Source organism: Dasypus novemcinctus, chromosome 21 (assembly GCF_030445035.2).
Source record: "Dasypus novemcinctus isolate mDasNov1 chromosome 21, mDasNov1.1.hap2, whole genome shotgun sequence".
Lineage (NCBI taxonomy): Eukaryota > Metazoa > Chordata > Mammalia > Cingulata > Dasypodidae > Dasypus > Dasypus novemcinctus.
This window is the reverse complement of record NC_080693.1, coordinates 41958117-41976828: the sequence shown is the minus strand read 5'-3', so window position 1 is coordinate 41976828 and position 18712 is coordinate 41958117. Positions and strand designations below refer to the sequence as shown.

General features: G+C 37.4%; 1 protein-coding gene across 18 annotated transcripts in view; it reads right to left on the bottom strand.

Annotated features, from left to right (window-relative positions):
- The window catches only part of SYNRG (synergin gamma), a 119965-nt gene that overhangs the window by 46385 nt on the left and 54868 nt on the right, over positions 1-18712 (bottom strand). For 13 of the 18 annotated variants that reach the window (XR_011646837.1, XR_011646835.1, XR_011646836.1 and 10 more), the window contains 3 exons: positions 11058-12005; positions 1778-2371; positions 517-680 (listed from right to left, as the gene is read on the bottom strand). Coding sequence is in view for 12 of the 18 variants with exons in the window: in XM_058283196.2 (XP_058139179.1) it covers positions 517-680; positions 1778-2371; positions 11058-12005 (1706 nt within the window). In the remaining 6 variants the exon portion in view is untranslated. The remainder of the gene's footprint in view (positions 1-516; positions 681-1777; positions 2372-11057; positions 12006-18712) is intronic. The other 5 variants (XM_058283199.2, XM_058283193.2, XM_058283200.2 and 2 more) reach the window with 1 other exon arrangement.

Here is an 18712-nt window from a genome sequence, read left to right as displayed (position 1 = left end):
CAGGTACTCATCATGTAGGTGTCTAGCATAAGAGCCAATATCAAACTGTCAGCCTTCCGCTCCACAGCCATGACGCCGTGTGAGCATGTGTGTGTGTATGACAAGGAGCAGGGGAAGGAGGAGAGGAAAGGATGTTGGCTGCATCAGGAAGCCAGAGTAGAACTAAGATGCACCAAACGTAAATTATAGGAAGATCCAGATCATTTTTCCTCTCTCCACTAATAATCACTAAGATGGGACAATGTAAATTCTCAAAAAGGAGGCCCCAAACATGTCCCTCCTTGCAGGGGCTCATGAATAATTTCAGTTTTAAGGTCATGAACTACTTTCAGTGGATGCCACATCGGGGATGTATTTTCTTCCAGGGATAAAGTCACCATTCTCTCACTTTATTTTGTGTCTTGAGGACTTTCTGCCCCTCACTCCCCATGGGAAAGTTTAAAGCGTTTTTTCCTTGAGGCCTTCAATACGCAGCTGGCCTTTTACTTGCCCCCTGGGGGGAGCCACCCTGCTTACCTCCACCTCTCCCGTCAGATCTTTGTACTTGTCACGGATGACAGGCAGAGCAGGCTTCTCACTCAGAGTGTTGGAACGGTCTCTGAAAGGGTGCTCCAAAGCCGGAGAAGGAGAAGAACGACTTATTTCTTTATCACCAAGGCTTAAACTCCTCTTATGAGATCCTGGGAGAAGTGGAGCAGTACAGACAAAGGTTCTGATTACTCAGCTTAGTTCAAGCAGAGGCTCTTCTCTGCTAACAGGACTTTTCTTCAAGAGGCATTCAGAAACAGTCTTCATTCATTCTGCCCGGGAAGCTACATGGTGAATCCTTTCAATCATTCTCTCTTGCTTGGTTATCCTGCCTTTAACTTTCTCCATGACTCTCCTCAGATCTACCACATTTCTTCCATAAATTTAAGTGCAGAATCATTGGAGTTTGAGGACAAAAGTGCCCTTCTAAATATCAGTGCATAAGATCTGTGTTACTTTGCCAGTTATTACTTATGGATTTGCCTGAGCTCCTACATACTCTTCTCAATCTGTGACCAATGATCCCTCCTATCAGAATGGGATTAAAGCAGAAGAGGCAAATTCACATGCCTACAGAGACTAGGCAAGTAAAGTAAATAACCAAAGTAAGCCAGCTGGAGATAAGGGATTATGGCAAACTGGGGAGAACATGCTCCATCTAAAGTGGCATTGTTACTCAGTGTCAGCTAACTGTCAAGAGGTAAGAGTGAAGGCCCAGAATTGGCAGACACTGTAACTTTTCAAGAAAAGCCAGAAGTCCTGATTGTGAAATCTCATGATTTTTAAATATTAGTAATTATTTCAAACTCTAATAAAACTTCTGCATGGGTAAATCAAAACAAGTCACCAGGATGGCTCCAGATCCAGACCCACAATGTGGCAACCTTTGGATTAAAAGATCCAGTCTGGACATAACTGGTGAACCAGAGCAGAGCTAATTTCCCACAGCTGGACTGATCCTGTGGCTCTGTTAACAGAGCATACCTCTAACCAAACAAGTTAATCTTGTTAACAAGTTCAATCTTGGGGAAACCTTTTTTTATAGACGCCTCTATATTAGATACTGATCTCAAATACTGGAAAATCTATTTCTTGCTAAACCAGAGGACCAACTTTCCAATTTTTTATTTTATTTTTTCTCTCTTTTTGTTTTGTTTTTATTTTTTCTAAATTTTAATTTTTAATAAAGAACATTTAACATCCCAGTGGAAGAAACCATGATAGTAAAATCTATCTTGAAGCTACTCACCTTGAACAGAAAGATCAAAGGTCGCCAGCTCACTTTTGATCATTTCTTCACTGGATTTCATTCTGCTTTGAGAATTGGCCATTAAAAAGTCAAATTTGCTGATTTTGGGCTTTTCACTTTGAAACTCTCCAAAGTCATCTGAGCAGTCTTTCGGGGTTTCGTGCGAAGTGCTACTAGAAGCTGGGCTTGGACACGTGGTCTCTTGGTTCCGTTCATCGGTAGGCAGGTCCTGGCTTGTGAAATCTTTATAGTCCCCACTCTCATAGTCTTTTTGCTCACTCGACTGAGGAATCACATCTTTAAAACTGGCAAAACCTGGAAAGGCAGCCTCTGGAAGAGCATCTTCACTTGTAAAGGTGGTTACTTTGGAGAGAGATGTCATGGTGATGTTTTCAGAACTGCCAAATGAAGTCTCTTTCTTTTGAAGAACTGAGGCATCTGAGGAGGATCTACTTCCTGCTGAGAGGACAAATGGAGAGAGTTTTCTGCCCTGAGATGCATCATCCCTGTCTGACCAGTCATAGCTTGTAAGCGTGCTCACTGCAAAATTGCTACCGTAGGTTCCAAAAGCAGCATATTTTAAGTCCTCTATATCTGAAAGGGAAATAAGACCCCACAATTAGAGACAAGCTCATTATTTAAGCAAAATGTCCTAAACTCTGAGGAAGCAAAATGCCTAGCATATTTGATTAGTTTTATGCCATGTCAGAGTTAACTAAATTTAGAGCTTGTACTAAAATTAAAGTATTTGGGCTATAAAAACTGATCTTAAAAAACCCACATTAACCTTGAGTTGGCATTTATATTTAGTTATGAAGAACCATTTTAGATATAAAATTTACTAAAAAAGATAGGAGGTTCATCTGTCAAAAGTATATTCTGTTTAATATACAATTTGGGTCATTTAATAAATTGTCTGTTTACTTATAATTTAAAATGTATATTCCCAGCCTAAAACATGTCTCCTTTCAACCTGACTTTATACCAACCTTTAAAACTCATTCGTGTAAAAAGATATGTACATGATAACTAATTAACAATTTATAATTTCTCAAAACTAAAGTGAAAATAATGTTACCTAACTTAATCAATTCTTAGGAATTTCTGTCTTAGCCAAGGCCAAAGATGAGATTTTAATCAAGCAATTACTTACCTAAGTTGTTTTTTTTTTTTTTTTTGGTCAATTTGGACGTCATTTTGCTGTGATGAGTTTGAGGAAAGAAAAATCAATCTAATCTATTTTAGCTCCCAAAAAATAGAATCAAAGGCCAGGGTCCTACTGGGCTCTTGTTTCTCATTCAACTAGATGTCCTGGCTCCCCATTGGATTAAAAAAAAAAGGAAGAAAGAAAGAAGAAAAAGAAAGAAACCCAGGTACAGAAGCTCATATTACAAAGCATTCTTAATATATGTTTAAATAATTTAAGAGACAGCACAAAACAGCAAAAAGAATATAGATGTTTGATTTAGAGAGACCTGGGGTTCAACTCCTAGCAGAGCTACTGCTTGTACTACCTGTGTAACACTAAGCAAATTATTTAACATTTCAGAGCCTCAGTTTACTTATCTATAAAATGTCAAGAAGATTGTGTGCTTGGAAGGGCTGTGCTATGATGGTGAAATGTGATCGTGTAAAGGGCCCAGCTCATTGCCTGGTGAACATTATACAGTATTTATTACTGTAGTTGCTGCCTATTTCAATTAGATATTTAGTTGCTGCTTAGGGCCTAAAATGCTATTTTTTCAAATTGAAAATGAAAAGTAAACTCATTTTAGTGGTGGTACTGGGGAAAAAGCCCTGTACCCATTTCCTAAAACCAAAAACAGCCAGGACCAAATAAGGCTGGTGCAGAGAAGCCCCCCTGCTATGGTGCTGTCCGTTTTGTCTGGCTGATTTGTGTTAAGATTGAGATTTTAACATTTTAGTTATGGTATATGAGGCAAGACGACCAATACCAAGAGTCCTCCTCTGCCAACCACTTACATGATTTACAAGGAAAATGCTCTCAAGTTTTGTGATCTAGATTTTCATGATGAAGTCAATAAGGTGAACCATCCCTGGGCCATTTTTATCTATCTTTCACAGCAGCACCACGTGGTTTATGAGAGGTAAGGAACTCCTCACATTTCCATAGTTCTTCTTAAGTATACCCAAAGATCCTGCTCTCTAAATCCTGTTAGAAATAGGGTACTAAATTAATTATAAAAATGGAAAATTCTAGATGTACAAAAGAGGCCTGTTACTGAAAAGCAAATATCTTTCACCGAACAATGTTATGTTTTCATATTCTGTAGTGCAAATGGTACCCTTCAAATTTGGTTTATTTAAAAGGTGGGGTGGGGGAAGATTCATGTGAAAATTTATTTATCAGAAGGAATGAAACAAGCCTTTAGGAAAAAGGCATTTTTAGACTTTGACTGTAGTTACCCCCCCCCTCACCCCACATACTATTTAAAGGGATCACAGAGTTCCCTGACTCAAAAGAGGTGAAATTCAATCAGGAAGCAGATGCAGCTAAACATAAGATTAGTTTGCAAGGAGTACATTCAGAAGAATGTTTCACAATACAGATATTTTTACTATTAGACCCTATCAGAAAGCTGTTTGGGGATGCTGTACTAGGAACTGCTCTCAGAATCTCATTTATTAAAAGGATAGCAATTTTCATACTGACCGAAGATAATTTAATGAAAAGTTAGCTTTAGTTCAAATACTGTAACCAAGTTGCTATGGTAATAAGAAGACACTTTTGTGCAATTATGCAAAAGATTTTTTTAAAAACCAGAAATCACTGTATTATAATCAGGTAAAGGCCTTATAAATCAATAAGGCATTACAAGCTAAAGAGCTTTCAAGCACTTTTTTAACTGTATAGGTCTTCAATAAATCTTGTTTTTATTAAAAAGGATACACATAATGTTTTCCCTTTGGGGAAGAATCATAGAAATGACTAAATAAAAGATGCAAGAATAAAGGAATATTTGATACTTTAAAAAAAAGCAAATATAGGAAATTTACTAAAATCTAGCCTTAAGGTTGGATTTTTAAAATTTTACTTTTGCTTATTTATTGGCAACTATCGCATGAAAAAATCATTTGCTAAATAAAGTGTAATTAATTTAAAAACATAAGCAATATTAAAAAATTGACATTCCATAAGGAATGTAAGACAAAAATCTGTGGCCCTAAACTTTACCATTTATAATCAATATAAGAATATAGAGTAGTATTTCCTAGCATGGAAATTTTGTAAACTGTTTTATACGAAAAGTGTGGTAAATTGGGTCACCAAGGTTAAATTAAACCAAGAAAATCCCTCATTTAATGTATTAACTGTTCTACATTTTTGAAGCAGTCAAACTAAATACATTATTACATAATGGTTTTTAAAATATTAAAAATTTTATAAGACCTACAACATAAGTGATGGAGGCCTTGTCTGGAAAAATAATATGCAGTGACCCACATTTTATTTTGGAATAGATGATTTACTATAGATAGGTTTTCAATTTGATACCTGAATTCTGAAAATTGCAAGAGAAAAGGAAAAAGAAAACAGAATGGATGTGATAAAATGAACAGTGAACTACTACTATTATATTTCCAATTCCAGTTTGACTGTGCTTGGTTGAACTGCAATTGCACACAGATAATATGCCAAACTGTGTGCTTTAATACATGTATTTGTTTTCAACCAGGAATGTCCTGTTACAAAGGCCAAAGGGACAAACTATACAATCTGCTTTCCACCATAGATCTCAAATCAAACATGGATTTCTTGCTAATGCTGACAAGTAACCCTATCAGTCTCTTCTCTAACCTCTATTCAAATACCTCCTAAATGGATGTCGTACAAGAAAACAAGGTATTTCTTGGAACAAAAAATGTGAGGTGTCACTACAGGACACAGAAGGGCATGCTCATTCCCATGGACATTTTCTAAAGCTGTAGGCATATGCCTAGGTGATTAAGAGTTACTGGCTTTTGAAGAAGGGGTTTAGAGAAGAAAGGAGATACATAGCAAATTCTTACTATTCCCAAGTGTTTTACATAGCAATAGAAGTGTTCATTGGCCTAAGGAAGAAATATCTTTTCATTTCCAAGACAGATTTAATCCAAACTTCATTTACCAAAACAAACCATGAAATATTTATACCTTTCAGCTTCTCCCTACCCCTGTCTCTATACTACCCTTTGAGAACAGTCATATTCACATTCTCTATTAATTATAAAATCTGGTCTGACTGCATCCCATAAGTCTCAAACAGCCTGACAGGTGCTGTTGAAAACAAGAATGAAAGTGATCACAGTGTACGTCTGACAGGCTATAAAACGCTGCTGTATAATTGCCTTCCAGTGTTTTCCAATCTGCATGAAAATCTCCCATTCTTCATTCATACTGACTCATATAAATCTATGGTTTCAATTATATCCTCGTTATCTGAAAGCACCTTCAGGTTTTTGTGTTAGTGCTTTAAGTTCAATAAAGAAGAGTGGCAACTCCGGATATCTTGTGTCAGAGGAAACGGGAATGCCAAGGAGTTGTGTCAGGTACCCAGCAGGACTGCCTGTGCACATGATTAAAAAGCTCATCAAAAGGACACCAGAAAAGCCTAGACGATGGGAATTGCAATTGAGGCCTTCCAGCCGTGCAGGAGGCAACAGCACCCGGGAGACTTTCCTATGCATATGACCCTCTCATGCGCTCATTATTAGGCCAATATTTTCCAAAACAACTATTCAAAAGGAATTAAGTGATGGAAAGACGAAGAGCTGGAAGATCTTTAAAAATAAAATAATTTGATTCTTTGATTTATTTATAAGAGCACAGCTTCTTTCTTATTGCCAATGTCCCCTTCATATTTATTTGCTATTTTTAAAAATCAGCAGGGACTTTAATGTGAACAATAGAATGAATGTAGACTATAAATACATCTATGTAATTTCTCATGTACTATGAAATTAAATACTGATCATATCTTACTTGGCATCGGGGTAAACAAAACATAGATTTTCTGTTTGAACCTGAAGCATAGAGTTCTTCAAGTGTTCATTGCAAAAAAAAAAAGTTTATTATATTAAAACTCTCTCTTTAAAAAACATTACCTTGGAAATGTTAATTGCTCAATTTGTGAATGTGAGTATGTTTTACACACAATTATATTTGGCCAAAGAATTTAAAGCAGTCCCAGTGGACTGACTTAGCATTAGAGAATTCCATTGGCAAAGAAATGCCTCAGTCAAAGCGACCAAGTGATGAGTCTTGTACACAACACCAGAAGCTGCTACCTAAAGGACAGATAGTCTAACGACCAGAGGGAGGCTACTCTAAGGTGTCTCTGTTTGTAGCAGCAGTCATCAAAATGAAAACGTTAAACAACGTGAAAACATGTTAAGCAGGTAGTATTCAACTTTCTAAAAGCATTATGCAATGAAAAAGGCAACTTTTGAAATGCAAGCTGAACTTTTCTTAGAGTTAATCTAAACTCCATCATGCAGCTTTTTTTTTTCTCTCAATAGTGTATTTTAGACACTCTTGTGATTTCTCCAGAATTCTCTCCAAAACCTTCACCGTCAGGTTTAATTTTCTCAAATTTTAAGAGAAAACAAAGAACCAAAGCCTCAAAATGTAATACAAATTTTAAACCAGGGAAATTATCCTTGTTTCCAAGGTTTATATTGGTCTTGGGTTTCTGACTTCAAAAACATTCCCAAGGTTTTCCCCTATTATTATACTCTAAAATGGAAAAAAAATTTTTCCCAAGTTTGGTTTACTCTTTCGCCAATTTTAATTGGTTATTCTAAAACTGTTTTCTTAAAAATGAAAATGGAACTGTATGTGGGTGTGTGTGTGTGTGTGTGTGGTATTTGGGAATTTGTGTCAGGATGATTTTTCTGTAATTCTGCAACTGCACTAATTTTTGAAAAAAGTGAAAATGGTTTAAAGCTTAACTTGTCTGACAAATCCCCTAAAGTTATTCAAAGAACTTGATTTATAGACTATCAGTAAGAGCAACTTAGGGTGGCTTCATAATACATCCTCAAGTCTGGAAGATAAAATGATGTCTTCTGCAATTAGAGGATGGTATACCCAATTTCAAACTCAAATCAAATTCCATCCTGAAGACTTCTAGGTAAAAACAGTAAACACTGTGCATTACAGACATAATCCATTTAAATTCAGTTTACACTTACTGTGATCAAAAGTCTATCTCAATACCATTTGATGATTTTAAAACAAATTGTTTATAGATGTCTGATTATTAACAGATCTTTCTCTTTCTCCAACACTCAACCCTTAGGTTTCTCTCTTCACCTTCTCTCTACAATGTAACTCCTAGTAGAGACAGGCCTTCTGATCTTTACTAAGCAATGAAGCCTGTTCAGTTTCTTCATTAGAAAAAAGGTAGATGAATTCTCTCTCCCTTTTACTTAAGGGGGTGTAAGATTATCTTAATTTTTTAAACATTTAAAGTTATATTTGAATTCCAATGCCAAATTAAGAACATATCATGGAATTATAAAGGGAAAAAAAGGTTAAAATGTGCCAATACTTCCTTAGGAGAAAGGTGTTTGAGGAAACAAAACAAAAATAAAAGGGAATCCCTTCCACGGCAGGAAATACTATTGCTTTAAACTTGACACAGACCAGGTATTTCTTTGGTCTAACCTTGGAAAGAGTACAAATTACACACGTCCCCACACTTTCAAAATATGCCAAAGAATTATTTATTAACACAAGACTTACAGATCACAAAAGAGAGTGGTACAGAAGAACTGGAAAGGAAATCGTCAGAATAAGCATGCAGATCACTATTTGCAGAGGAATATACTAAAGCAAGTTTGGAAAAGGCACATTCACGCAGAAATGTCTAAATTGAAAAAAAGACATCAGAAGGCAGCAAAAAAAAGTGCTGATTAAAATACAAAGATTTTCAATGTCAAGGAAGAGCTACTTTACAGGTAGATAGGTAGTTATAGAAGTCTTGCTAACCCTTTGAGAATGTCACAAATGAGGATAAACTCTTGCTGCCAACAAAACCAGATGATCTTAATGATTGTATAACAAGATGCTTCAGTGACATTAAATTTGGGAGAGGTGGGCAGCAGCCTAGTTGAAATTAAATGCAGCAAGGGCTCAAAGGGTTAAATGTAGCAATATGCAGAGAAATCAGGCAATGTTTAGGTATTTATCTACCTTCCATACAAAGAATTATAGCAAGAGTTAAAAGAGACAGTATCCCTTTCAGAGTTAAGTTAGGGTTTCTAAGCAGAATTACAGTCCATAAAGAACAAACTACCAGGTTTTATTCTTTCTTCATCAGCTCACTTCTTTTTCAAACAAGAAGTACCTTTAATCCTCAAATGGAGAGCAAGAGATACTATGGTAAACATGAGGATAAAGTAAAACCAAATTGCATTGAAGAAGTCCCTGCAATTTACTTTCTACAATACATTTATGCAGCAGTTTTGCTCAACAACAATATAGCTCATTGGTCAGACATCAACCCCTTTAAAAACCGCTCTAAAGGGATACTGCTCCTTTCTGACATGAGGTTTACAGATCAAAGGGAGGAAACAATCTGCTTTTAAGAATATCTGCAAACTGAAGAGACTTGGCTAGAACATTACAGATTCAAAACTGGGAATGTTCCACACATACATAAAAGAATATGAACACAGAAAATTATTTAACAGGTCAATTCGAATAAGCTCAGTCAAAAAAAAACCAACCTCCCTCCCCAAATAGAATTAAAAATGAAAATAATATATACCCAAAACCTGGATTAGATTCATCTCATAAAGACACCTAGCTTGGCACTATGAAAGAATATAGATTCGCTTTCAGAAAAATAGCTTCTAATTAATAACTTCAGAGTCTAAAAGGCTAGTGTACATGTTATGTTATTTTTAATTAAAAATCAAATTGTGTCCAGAAAACGGAGCACTTTGCAACCAACTGCTGTGGCTCGAGCAGCTCATACAGAAAAGAAAAACAAAATCACTCTATCAAACAACACCACCACCACCACGAAAAAAAAAAAATAGAAAACCATCTGAGGAAGAGTACACAAAAAGAAAGATGGTCAAGGACACAAGAAGCTCTTTAGACAGCCCACTGAACTTGGAAAGTACCTTAGCAAGAAGCAACATGAAACATGCCATATCCCTGCTAACTTGCCCCTGATGCAGCGAACTGTTTAAGAATACCTCTAACATTTCAATAGCCAACAGATGAATGCAATTTTGTTTTCTGACTTACCAATTTGATAAATGCAAAACTTACAGTCCTTTACAATTTCTGCTTGAACCTGTAAACTTGAAATGTCTTAAGTGTCCTTCTCTTGGTCCAAAAAGAACTTCAAATGCATAATAAATTTTCTAGAATAATACAGTAACACTGAGATATTTCTCATTATTAAAGGCCACAAAATAGGTTTTACCTTTCTATATACATATCAAAAAAACAAAAGAAAACAAAAATATAGGACACTTGGGAATCTAATTTTTATGACAGGAAGTTGAACTAGAGAATAAACTGCTACATGAAAATCCACACAGATTTAAAGAGGGCTTCCTAGTAAGTTTTCAGTCAGTTTTCAAACATTTTATCAGAAAGTTAGTAGTCACCCTATTCTAGCATCTACAGACTTGTTACAACATAATACTTTCAGTAGCAGAGTTAACGTTAAAAACACTGTCTAGATTCTACTGACAATAAAAACACATGCCCTTGTCCTTGCCAGACCCTGATATACAGGACATTCTTATACACACTCTTTCCCTCTTCTTCTCTTGAAGGGATATGACAAACTGCAGTACAATTTGTTTGGAATTTTTACTTTCTTGGCATAACAAGAGTTAGTTTCTATAAACCAAACAGAGTTATTATATTGGCAACTGCCAAATACACCCAAGGAGAAGGAAAAAAGAGAGGAAAACACTGGCCTCATTCACAGTAACAAAGGAAATTGCTGACACTGCAAAAGTCTTTATAAAATTTTTGGCAAAGTGAGGTTCATTTAGCTGTGGATACTGATGTGCCTCTAACACTAAGCTGGTGTTAGATTAAAAAATAAAAATAATATTTTAGTTATCCAGTCTAAATTGCAATAGAATCAAATTTAACACTGCTTTCAGGGGACTGGCAACAGGGGTTAATTATTAGAAATTCATAAAGATAAAGGGACAGAGCCTTACTTTTCTGTAAATCAACAACCACAGACTTGTCTTTGAAATCTATGTCACCATCACCAGAGCAATCTCACCAATTCCTCACCTGCAGCAGGAGGGTGCTGGCCACTAACTGTTGGCAAATCCAAAGAGCTATCAGACATGACATGCTTAAGATCTCCTCCCACATCAGCCAATTTCATGTCAAACTGAACAGAGAGTGCATCTTCAGAGTCCTCCTTGCCAAAACTGCTGCCACCAATGGAAGGGAGATCCAAGGACTTCACTGAAGCAGAGTCTTCTTTGGTGTGTCTGAAAGCCACTGCTTTCTCTCCCAGGGATTTGTCCAAGTTCATGGAAGAAAATTTATTTGACTGGAAGTCAGCAAAATCATCGTCATTTTTTCCTGAAAGAGTGTTATCTTTAAGTTCTTCAACACCTAGACCAGATCCTTCCAGAGAAAGTTGCTTGAAGACATCATACTTGGTAGGTGCGGCAGTTGAGTTCTGTCCACTCTTCACTGTGCTGCCTGAGTTGCTAGTGAGAGGAACAGGACTAGCTTCCTCCTTGAGGGCATCATATTTGTCATCTCCCTTTTGCTCCAATGAAACTGAGCTATTACTGAAAGCCATAAAATCTGCAAAGTCATCTTGCTCCCCAACAGATGCTGGACTAGAATATCCCCCAAACAGGTTGAATTCTCCAAAATCGTCAGCCAAACTAGAAGCTTTAGTCGATACCAATGCTGTCGTAGTTGCCGCAGAACCTGTTGGCTGTGGTCGAGTAGAAACTGTTTTTGAGGTACTAAATGCAGGTGAAAAAGACAATGGTTTCTCACTACTGCAACTAACTGAAGAAAACATATCTAGGTCTGCCAAGTTCAGAGGATTTTTCACTTGTGTTTGTTGATTCTGTTGTATAGTTCCTGAGGGGAAGGAGGCTGGGAAAGTTTTGTCTTTTGTTGGTGGTTCTAGTGGTGATATGCTATCGGCTGTTTTAAAATCGGTGAAACCATCATCAGTTCCTGCAGATCTGAATTCTGCAAAGCTTTCTCCTGAAAGAAAAAAACACAACTATGTAAATAAGAACATTGAACTGACAACCGTATAATGCACATTGTGTTAAATTATAAGCATAGAGAGGATTGTGGGAAGATGGCAGAATAGGAAATTCTAGCAATTAGTCCTTCCACCAAAACAAATATTGAACTAGCAGAAACTGTTTGAATCAACTATTTTAGAACCCTGACATCCAAGGGAACACTGTGCAGCATCCAAGAAAGAGCTGGAAGAAAAGGCTGGTAAATTGTAGCAAATATCAGTGAGTTCCACCCTCCCTGCAATGGCTACCATCCCCACCCCTGTGGCAGGCAGGGGCTGCAGCTCAGGTTCTTGCTGCAGCTTGCTGGTGTCAGCATGGGCTATAAGAACCTATACCTCCCAATTCCAGGGGTAGTGGTCTGATTCCAACCCCCTTCACGCAGAAGCAGCAGAAGAGCCTAAAGAAGTAGTAACTATTTCCCTCTCTCCTCTCTTCCCATCCTCAATTTGGGAATAAAAATTGTTTGGAAAGGTCACAGCGCTTAAAAAAATCACCACCAAAGAATAGCAATAACAACAACAAAATAGTCATCTGAGAGGAGTGGGAGAACTAGATTTCTAGAGTTAAAGCAAAATAATACTCAGAATGTCCAGTGCTCAACAAAAAACTACACACACACACACAAAACTGGAATGTATGGCCCAGTCACAGAAAAAAAAAAAGAATTTGCCAGGAACCATCTCCGAGTAAACTCATACACTGGAACAATTAGTCAAAGACTCTAAATCAACTGTCTTAAATATGTTCAATGAGCTGAAAGGACTCACATATAAAAAACTAAAGACAATTAGGAAAACATCTGAGCAAATTAAAGAGATGGAAATTATAAAAAGTAACTAGACTTTGGAGCTGCACAGTACAGTAATTGAAATGAAAAACTCATTAGATTCAACAGCAGACTTGAACAGGCAGAAGAAAGGATCAGTGAATGTGAAAACAATATAATTGAAATTATCTGGTGTAAGGAGCAGAAAGAAAAAATGACACAGGCCAGTAGATGATCATGGCTTTTGATTAGTGACTCCAGAATACTGGGGGCCTGGCTCTGAGAGAGGCCATTGTTCCAACCTGCCCCAGACAAAGGTGGTGGTGGGAACTTAAAGATGGTGCATTTCCTAATGGAAGACAGGTGAAGGACTGCGTCTGCTGGGAAGGTCAAGAAAGAGCAGGTTTGGGAGCTGTGAAAGAAGCTGTTGGTGCCCTTCCTGGTCCCTCGCTCATCTCCTCTCCAGGGCAGTTTGGAGATGGGCAACGCTCCCTTTGTGGGTCCCTAGCGTTGATCCGGCTAGGAAAGAATGACTTGGGAAACTCCTCTCTGGCATGCCTCCTCCCAACCCGCCCCCCAAAATTTGCCCTCCAGGCAAAATCAGCTCGAGACACTGAAAGCAGTATAAGAAAAGATTGAGGTGGACAGCCTGGGACAAAAGCTTACCTGCTTTAAGTACAGCAGTGGAACATCCAGGAGAGAGAGAGAGGTATGTCTCCTGAGAAGTAGAGGGAGCATCCAAATGCCTGTTAACAGGGGAACTCCTAAGGTATTAGCAAGCACAAGCCCAGGACAAGACATAGGCCCAGAAAAGATACTTTCCATTCACCTTGGATGGTCCTTCCTAATAGGAGGGCTGATATTCAAGACAATCTCTATCATGTCACTGGCTTGTTAAAAGCTCAAGAAATAGACATCTCAGGGAATAAGGCCCAGAGTTAACATTTTAAAATATTAAAATGTACAGTGTACAAAAGATTACAAGACAAACAAAGTCAGGAAATGATCGCCCATTCAAAGTATAATAATCCAGAAAATACCAATGAAGATACCTGACAGTGGACATACCAGACAACAACTTAAAGAAGTAACCTTCAATATGCTCAAGGAGAGGAATAAAAATACAAAGAACTAAAGGATATCAAGAAAACAATGAGGGAAGTGGACGTGGCTCAACTGATAGAGCGTCCTCCTACCATATGGGAGGGTTCAGGATTTGAGACCTAGGACTTCCTGACTCATGTGGTGAGCTGGCCCACATGCAGAGCTGCCACACGCAAGGAGTGCTGTACCCCCATTTGGGGGTGCCCCACATGCAAGGAATGTGCCCTGCGAGGAGAGCCACCCTGTGAGAAAAAAGCACAGCCTGCCCAGGAGTGGCACCGCACACATAGAAAGCTCACACAGCAAGATGATGCAACAAAAAAGAGACACAGTTTCCCAGTGCCACTGAGGTGCAAGAGGACACAGAAGAACACACAGCGAATGGACACAGAGAGCAGACAACGGGGGCAGAAGGGAAGGGGAGAGAAATAAATAAAAATAAAATTTTTAAAAAGGACCCTAACAGAACTACTGGAGTTGAAGACCACAATAACTGAAATGAAGAAGTCCCAAGAGGATTTCAACAGCAGACTGGAGATAGCAGAAGAAAGAATCCACAAATGTGAACCTGAAGACAAGACAATTAAAATGAGTCAGGTTGACAAGTGGAAAGAAAAAAAGAATTATAAAGTGTGAAAATAGCCTAAGAGACCCCTGGAACACCATCAAGTGTACCAATTTATGCATTATGGGACTCCCAGAAAGAGATGAGAAGAGAAAGGGGAAAGGAGAAATATTCAAACAGAAAATAATAGAGAACTTCCCATTCAGTAAAAGACATGACTATGCACAGAAGCCCAGAGAACAATATAAACTTAAAGAAAAATATGCCCCAACATCCCATCATATTATTTTAAAGATTTATCTATCTCTCCCCACTCCTCAGTTTATGGTTGCTGTCTGCTCTTTGTGTCCATTTTACTGTGCTCTGTGTCTGCTCATCTTCTCTTCTGGAGGTACAGGGAACCAAACCTGGGGCCTCCCATGTGGAAGAGAGGCACTCAATCTCCTGAGCCACCTCGGTTCCCTGGTTTGTTGTGTCTCTCATTATCTTTCTTTCTGTGTCTCTTCTGTTGCGTCTTCTTGTGTCAGCTCACTTTGCCTGCCCACCACACCAGCTCTCCATCTCCAAGAGGCACCAGGAACTGAACACAGGACCTCCCATGTGGTAGGTGGAAGCCTAATTGCTTAAGCCACATCCGCTTCCCTGCCCCATCATATATTGATCAAACTGTCAAATGCAAAGGATAAGGAGAGTTCTGAAAGCTGCAAGAGAAAAGCAATGGGAGTTCCCAATTAGATTAAGTGCTGATTTCTCATTAGAAACCATGGAGGGAAGAAGGCAGTGGGCTGACATACATAAAGTGCTGAAATAAAATAATATATCTGGTACCACTTTCAAATATTAGAGAGAGAGTAAAACATTCCCAGATAAATAAAAGCTGAAAGAGTTCATCATCACTAGACCTGCCTTATAAGCGATATGAAAGGGAGTTCTTCAGACTGAAAGGAAGACACTAAACAGTAGGTCAAAGCAGCATAAAAAAAAGAAGAACTCCAGTAAAGGGAAATTATAAATGCTAGTACTATTGTATATTTTGGTATATTCCTCTTCCTACTTTTTCATGAGCTAAAATACAAATGCATAAAAAGTAATGATAAATATATGGTTTTAGACATACAGTGTACAAAGATACACTTTGTACCAAGTACAAAAAAAATGGGGGGATGGAGGGGTATAGAACACTGTACGTGTATGCTACTGAAATTAAGATGGCATCAAATATAATTGTTACTTATTTAGGATGTTAAATTTTAAACCCATGATAACCACAAGGAAAATATATGAAAAGTATATACAAATAGAAATGATAAGGGACTCAATACACATCATGTTGAGTGAAATAAACCACACACAAAGGACACATATTGTATAATCTCACTGATTTGAAACAATCAGAATAAGCAAACTCATAGAGTCAGAATCTACAATATAGATTACTCAGGGATAAGTTGGGGATAGGGAATGGGAAGTTAAGGCTTAAAATGTATAGGGTTCCTATTTGGAGTGATGGAAATGTTTTGGTAATGGATGGTGGTAATGTTAGCACCACATTGTGAATGCAATTAAGAGCACTAAAGTATATATCTGAATAAGATTCAAGAGGAAATGTTAGGTTGTATATAGGGTAAGAGAATAAAAGAAAATTTAAAGTCCACGGAATTACACTATACAAACAATGAAACCTAAGCTAAACCATGAACTTTAGCTAATAGTACAATTATAAAAATGTGCTATCATCAATTATAAAAAATGTTCTACATTAATGCAAGGTGTTGGTGGTGTAGTGTATGGGAATGCTGTATTTTATGCTTGATTGTTCTGTAAACCCACAACTTCTCTAATAAAGAAAAATATATACATTAAAAAAACCAAAACAAGATCCCAAATCCATAACCTAACTTCACACCTAAAGAACTAGAGGAGTAATCTAAGCCCAACATTAATAAAAGGAAAATAGTAAAGATCAGAGGGGTGATAAATGAAATAGAGAATAGAAAACAATAGAATCAACAAAACCATAAAGTTTTTTTAAAAAAGATCAATAAAATTTACAAACTTTTAGCCAGACTGACAAAGAAAAAGAGAAGACACAAATAACTAAAATCAGGAATGAAAGTAGAGACATTACTACCAACTTTACAGAAATAAAAAGGTTTTTAAAAGAGTATTATGAATTATGAGCAGTTATAGGTCAACAAGTTAGAAAACACAGATGAAACAGCAAAATTCCTAGAAACATACAAATTACCTAATCTGAAACAAGAAGACACAGAAAATCTCAATAGAGCAATAATAAGAGATTAAATCAGGAATCAAAAACCTCCCAAAAAAGAAAAACCAGGGTGGATGGTTTCACTGAATTCTACCAAACATTTAAAGAAGATTTAGGGAGTGGATATGAGTCAAGCAGCTGAGCACCTGCATCCAACATGGGAGGTTCCAGGTTTGGTTCCCGATGCCGCCAAGAAAAAACAAACAAACAAAAAACAAACAACAAGCAAAATAAACGATTAAAACCAACTCAGGGGAGCCAGTGTGGATCAGTGGTTGGGCACAGCTTCCCTCATATGAGATCCCAGATTCCATCTCCAGCCCCAGTACCTCAAAAAAAAAAAAAAGAAAAAGAAAAATTTTAACACTAATCCTTCTAAACTCTTCCAAAAAGTGGAAGTAATCCCTCCTCTGGTCTAACAACTCATTCTATGAGGTCAGCATTATCCTGATACCAAAGCCAGATAAAGATAGCACAAGAAAACTATAGACCAATGTCCCTTATGACTATAATGCAAATATCCTTAAGAAAATATTGGCAAACCGAATCAAACAGTATATTAAAAGGATTATGTACTATGAAAAAGTGATATTTATTCTAGCAATGCAATAATGGATCAACATAAGAAAATTAGGCGGCGGACTTGGCCCAGTGGTTAGGGTGTCCATCTACCACATGGGAGGTCCGTGGTTCAAACCCCGGGCCTCCTTGACCCGTGTGGAGCTGGCCCATGCGCAGTGATGATGCACGCAAGGAGTGCCCTGCCACACAGGGGTGTCCCCCGCGTAGGGGAGCCCCACATTCAAGGAGTGCCCTGCTATGCAGGGCTGTCCCCCGCATAGGGGAGTCCCAGGTGCAAGGAGTGCGCCCCCCCGTAAGGAGAGCCGCCCAGGGTGAAAAAAGTGCAGCCTGCCCAGGAATGGTGCCACACACACAGAGAGCTGACACAACAAGATGATGCAACAAAAAGAAACACAGATTGCCATGCCGCTGACAACAACAGAAGCAGACAAAGAAAACACAGCAAATAGACACAGAGAGTAGACAACTGGGGGGGGGGGGGGAGGAAGGGAAGAGAAATAAATAAATAAATATTTTTTTTAAAAAAAGAAAATTAAACAATGTAATATATACCACACTGGTAGAACAAAGGGGAAAAAACATCTCCATGCAGAAAAGGCATCTGACAAAATCTAACATACTTTTATGATAAAAACACTCAGGAAATTTGGAATAGAAGGGAATTTTTTCAACATGATAAAGAGCATTTATGAAAAACCCACAGCATTTCTTAAAACCAATCGATTTTATTGATACATATTAATAAAGCATACAGTTTATACAATGTGTACAACAAATGGTTATCTGGTATACTCACAGTTGTGCATTCATCACTTCAACAATTATTAGAGCATTTTCATTATTTCAATAATAAACAAAAAACAAACAAACAAGAAAATTCTTCGCCTCTCAGTCTCTCTATACTTCTGCTGTACAAAGCTGCTATTTCTGGCTATTCGTGGACATTTATTTTTAAGCAGTTTTATTGAGATATATTCACATACCATATGATCTATTCAAGGTGTAAAATCAATGGCTTTTAGTATAATCACAATATTGTGCTTCCTCATCACAAAAAACTTTAGAACAATTTCATTACTCCAAAAAGAAAAATTCCTCACCCCTTAGCAGTCACCTCAGTCTTTCTATCCTTCCTTAGCCCTACATAACCACTAATCTAATTACATCTTTATAAACTGACTTACATTTACATTTTATATAAATGGAATCATATAATATGTAGTACTTTGTGTCTCGTTTCTTTCCATTAGCATATTGTTGTTTTTTTGGTTTGATATTAATATCTTGTAGTATTAACATACATTTGTTCAGTTCCAAAGAAAAATGGTCTTATATATGCAATTTTACCCATATTTGTATTTCACATGCAGT